Source organism: Cyprinodon variegatus, unplaced genomic scaffold (assembly GCF_000732505.1).
Source record: "Cyprinodon variegatus isolate N-32 unplaced genomic scaffold, C_variegatus-1.0 Scaffold1039, whole genome shotgun sequence".
In the NCBI taxonomy this organism is placed as follows: domain Eukaryota; kingdom Metazoa; phylum Chordata; class Actinopteri; order Cyprinodontiformes; family Cyprinodontidae; genus Cyprinodon; species Cyprinodon variegatus.
Window position 1 is genome coordinate 139,427 of NW_015151492.1, and position 3,342 is coordinate 142,768.

At 42.3% G+C, this 3,342-nt stretch overlaps 1 protein-coding gene across 1 annotated transcript in view; it reads left to right on the top strand.

The window, feature by feature from the left end:
• The first annotated feature begins 715 nt into the window (after nucleotides 1-715).
• Nucleotides 716-3,342, top strand: part of LOC107100978 — an 8,879-nt gene continuing 6,252 nt past the window's right edge. The window contains exon 1 of the mRNA XM_015399693.1: nucleotides 716-1,034. Within this exon, the coding sequence (XP_015255179.1) occupies nucleotides 800-1,034 (235 nt within the window). The 5' untranslated portion in view covers nucleotides 716-799. The remainder of the gene's footprint in view (nucleotides 1,035-3,342) is intronic.

Sequence of the window (3,342 nt, forward strand, 5' to 3'; positions counted from 1 at the left end):
GGAGATTGGACCACGGTCCCGCAGATTGGACCATGTGTGACTGTGATATCCAGTTGGAATATTGTCTCTCTGTCCAGCCAGTGGTCACCAATGGAAGGTTTATTTGTTTAACCTGCTTTAATACATACAGGTTTATGACATCAGCAGGTCAGACTTAATCTAATCCCTAACCAATCCACAGCAATAAACATGGATCAAAGTTCCTTAACTCAAACTAACTTGCTGAAACTGAGCCGCTTGTTTTCACGATACACAATCATATCTGCATTCAAGCGGAATCCATGTCTCTCTCACCATCAAAGGAAACTTTGATTTCCTGACTTATTAAACAGGAAACCTTTGAAGTTTATGAAGATTATGTCACTAAATTTTTCAACATAAAGAAAATGAAGCCATACCAAAGCAAACAGGCGCAGCATCATGTTCAGCTGAATGATGTAGGTCTATGTTTTTTGTTTTTTAACTTTTCTGGAATGACTATCACCCTGATGACTAAATGACTGTGTTGAACCATATCTGTTCATTTCTAGATGCTGCAATCTGTCGGTTTTTCATAAAAAAAAAAAACTAAAATAATTATGTGCAAAAAATGATTCATATTCTTTGGGTCAAACTCTCATCTGTGAATGAAATAAAAAGATCATGCAGTGGTCCTGACCAAACTCTGATATTAATATTTGTGTTTTTTTCAGCTCTGAATGTCAGAGACGTCCGATCTGCCGACATTCTGAGATATTATGGAGCAGCAGGAGAAAACCTCACCTATCCCTGCTCTTTCACCATATCTGGAGCAGTGAAGATGTTCTGCAGGGAAACCTGTGAAGGATCAAACCTCCTAGTTAAAACAAGTTCTGACTCAGCTCAGGAAGGACGATACAGAACCCAATATGTTAAAGAAGCTTCAAAAACATTCTCAGTGCTGTCCGTTAGCATTACGGAGCTGACCTGGTCCGACTCAGGGCGCTACAGGTGTGGTCTGGATGACTCTTTGTCATCAGCTTCATACCTGGACTTCAGACTGGTCATCGTAGACGGTGAGCCTCTTCTTCTCTTAGGAACTAAAGGAACGTTTCAGGAGATTTCTGGAAAGTCCAGGTTTTAGTTCCCTTGTTAAAAAATCCTGGCAGGTTAGTTCATCGTCAGGAAGACTTTAGAGCCTTTGGTTTTTAGACTCCATGTTTCACTTAGAGGAGCAGATCTAAAAACCTCCAGAGGATGAAATGATGAAGAGTGAGGAAGAATTTTCTGCTGTTTTAGTCTCTGTCCAGTTCAGCTGGGCTGCCTCCAGTTGAAACTGGTATTAATCCAGAGCGCCAAACGGCTGCTGGACTTCCAGGCTTCGTCCGACCGTCCGCCCTAAACCCCTCCGTCACTATAGAGAGCGGGGACTATAGTGAACTTTATAGTGAACTCAGTTAACTGACCGTTCAGACAAATGATCACTACTCTTTACTCCCCATTAGTCACGTTACCTCGCCAACACGCCGTGGCGTGCAGCCGCCATTTTGTTCAGTCTCTCTGCCATAACAAGTCCCCTGATGCTCTTGCAAAGCATTATGGGATATATCTGCTTATCTAGTGACCATGGATGATCACTTCTTTTCAAGGTGCACTGTGGGAAACTTGGAGTCCACTACTTTTTCATCCACTAGATGTTGGGACACTCATTTAAAATGGCGTCACCACTATGTCATGATTAGGGCGGACATTCGGACACAGCCCTGTCTTTCTTTTTGATGACCTTTGACCTTCATCTAAACCTGTTTGGAAGCAGCTGTGAGCGCAGCTAACCCATCCCTGACAGCGTNCTTGTGCATCGACTACTCTACCGTCACCAAGTCTCACTGATGGTGGCTTTGTGAATTCCTGGTAGTATTTCTATAGAGCATTTCATGTGTCTTGATGCTCCTGAATCAATCAGACATTCGACTTGTTTCACTTTTTCACCCTGATTATTCTCTCTGGCAACAATTGCGCTTTCAGTTGCACTCTCAGAATTTTCATTCTCCTCACATGTTGCTTGTTTTACCTTTTGGGTTTGAATTTTATTTCTTATCTTTGGACAATTTCGTTTCAGTTGTCCCTCCTTCCCACAGTTAAAACATTTCCACTTGGATCTGTCGGCTGTGGATCCCCACTCACTTGCGTTTTCATTGCAGATGCGCTACCTGGTGTTGCACCACTGGTACTGTCATTTGCCTGCACGCGTTTTTGTTTAGTTCCTCATTTACTGCACAAATTGAAGAGTCAAACTGTCCATCTTTGTCTCCAGAGCAGTGACAGTTGCTGCATAGCTGGGTGAAGACTACCAAGCAATGTCAGAATCTGATCCTCCTCCTCATTTACTGCACCAATAGCACTGAGTTGATCAGTTAATTCCTTCATGCGCTTCAATGCTCGGTTATCGTTTCTCCTTCCTTCATTTCACACCTGAAGTACTTCTTCTTTAGAAACTATTTATTTTCTAGAGTGTCTCTCTAATAATGACCCTTCAGCGTATTCCACGCTTCTTTAGGTGACTGGCAGCTTGTAATCAGGTACAGTTGAGATGTACTTACGTTAAGCTCCAACAGTGAAACTGCTTTTTCTTTCCTTTAGCGAATTCGGCTCGAGTAGCTGCATTAGCATCTGGCAGCAATGTTTCCGTCTCCATTACCATGGCCCATAGCCTTCTAGCTTTCAGCAGATGCTCCCTCTGGAAATTTGTTGTCTGGTCCTCTTAGCTTGTCGATAAACAGTCTGTCCTCCATTGTGAATCCCACAACACCGAGTGCTCCACACAGAATCCATGTAAAACCACTGTTTTAAGCTCTTTTATTGGAACTGACTGGGAGCGACTGGGACCAACTGGGCCCATAACCTCATGAAGTTGGCGAGCATTTATTTAACTAAAAACCACTGAACATACATAGCACCACAAGGTGGCAGTATTTCACACCCTGACCTGCATTGTCAAATTACTGTTTTACAGCAAAATGATGGTCAGTTCATTGGTTTAGCTGCTGGGATGCTCTGAGGGAGTCAGATTAGAATCAGATTAGAATCAGATTAGAATCAGATTAGAATCAGATTAGCAGCATAGATGATCTACAGCAGACAGATGTGTGACAAAGGTCTTTGATAACAGATTCCAGGTTCACTTAATCCACTAATTCAATTGAGAAAGCTTCCTGGAGAGGAAGAGAAACGTCTTCAAATGTTTCAAACCAAGTCCAGTGGATTTTTTTTTTTACTTTTATGGAATGACAATGACCTGGATGACTGAGAACCTTCATCAGCAATAATTCAAAGTTACTGATCTATATAATGCATTTGATGATTTGATGGACCACAGTCCTGGAG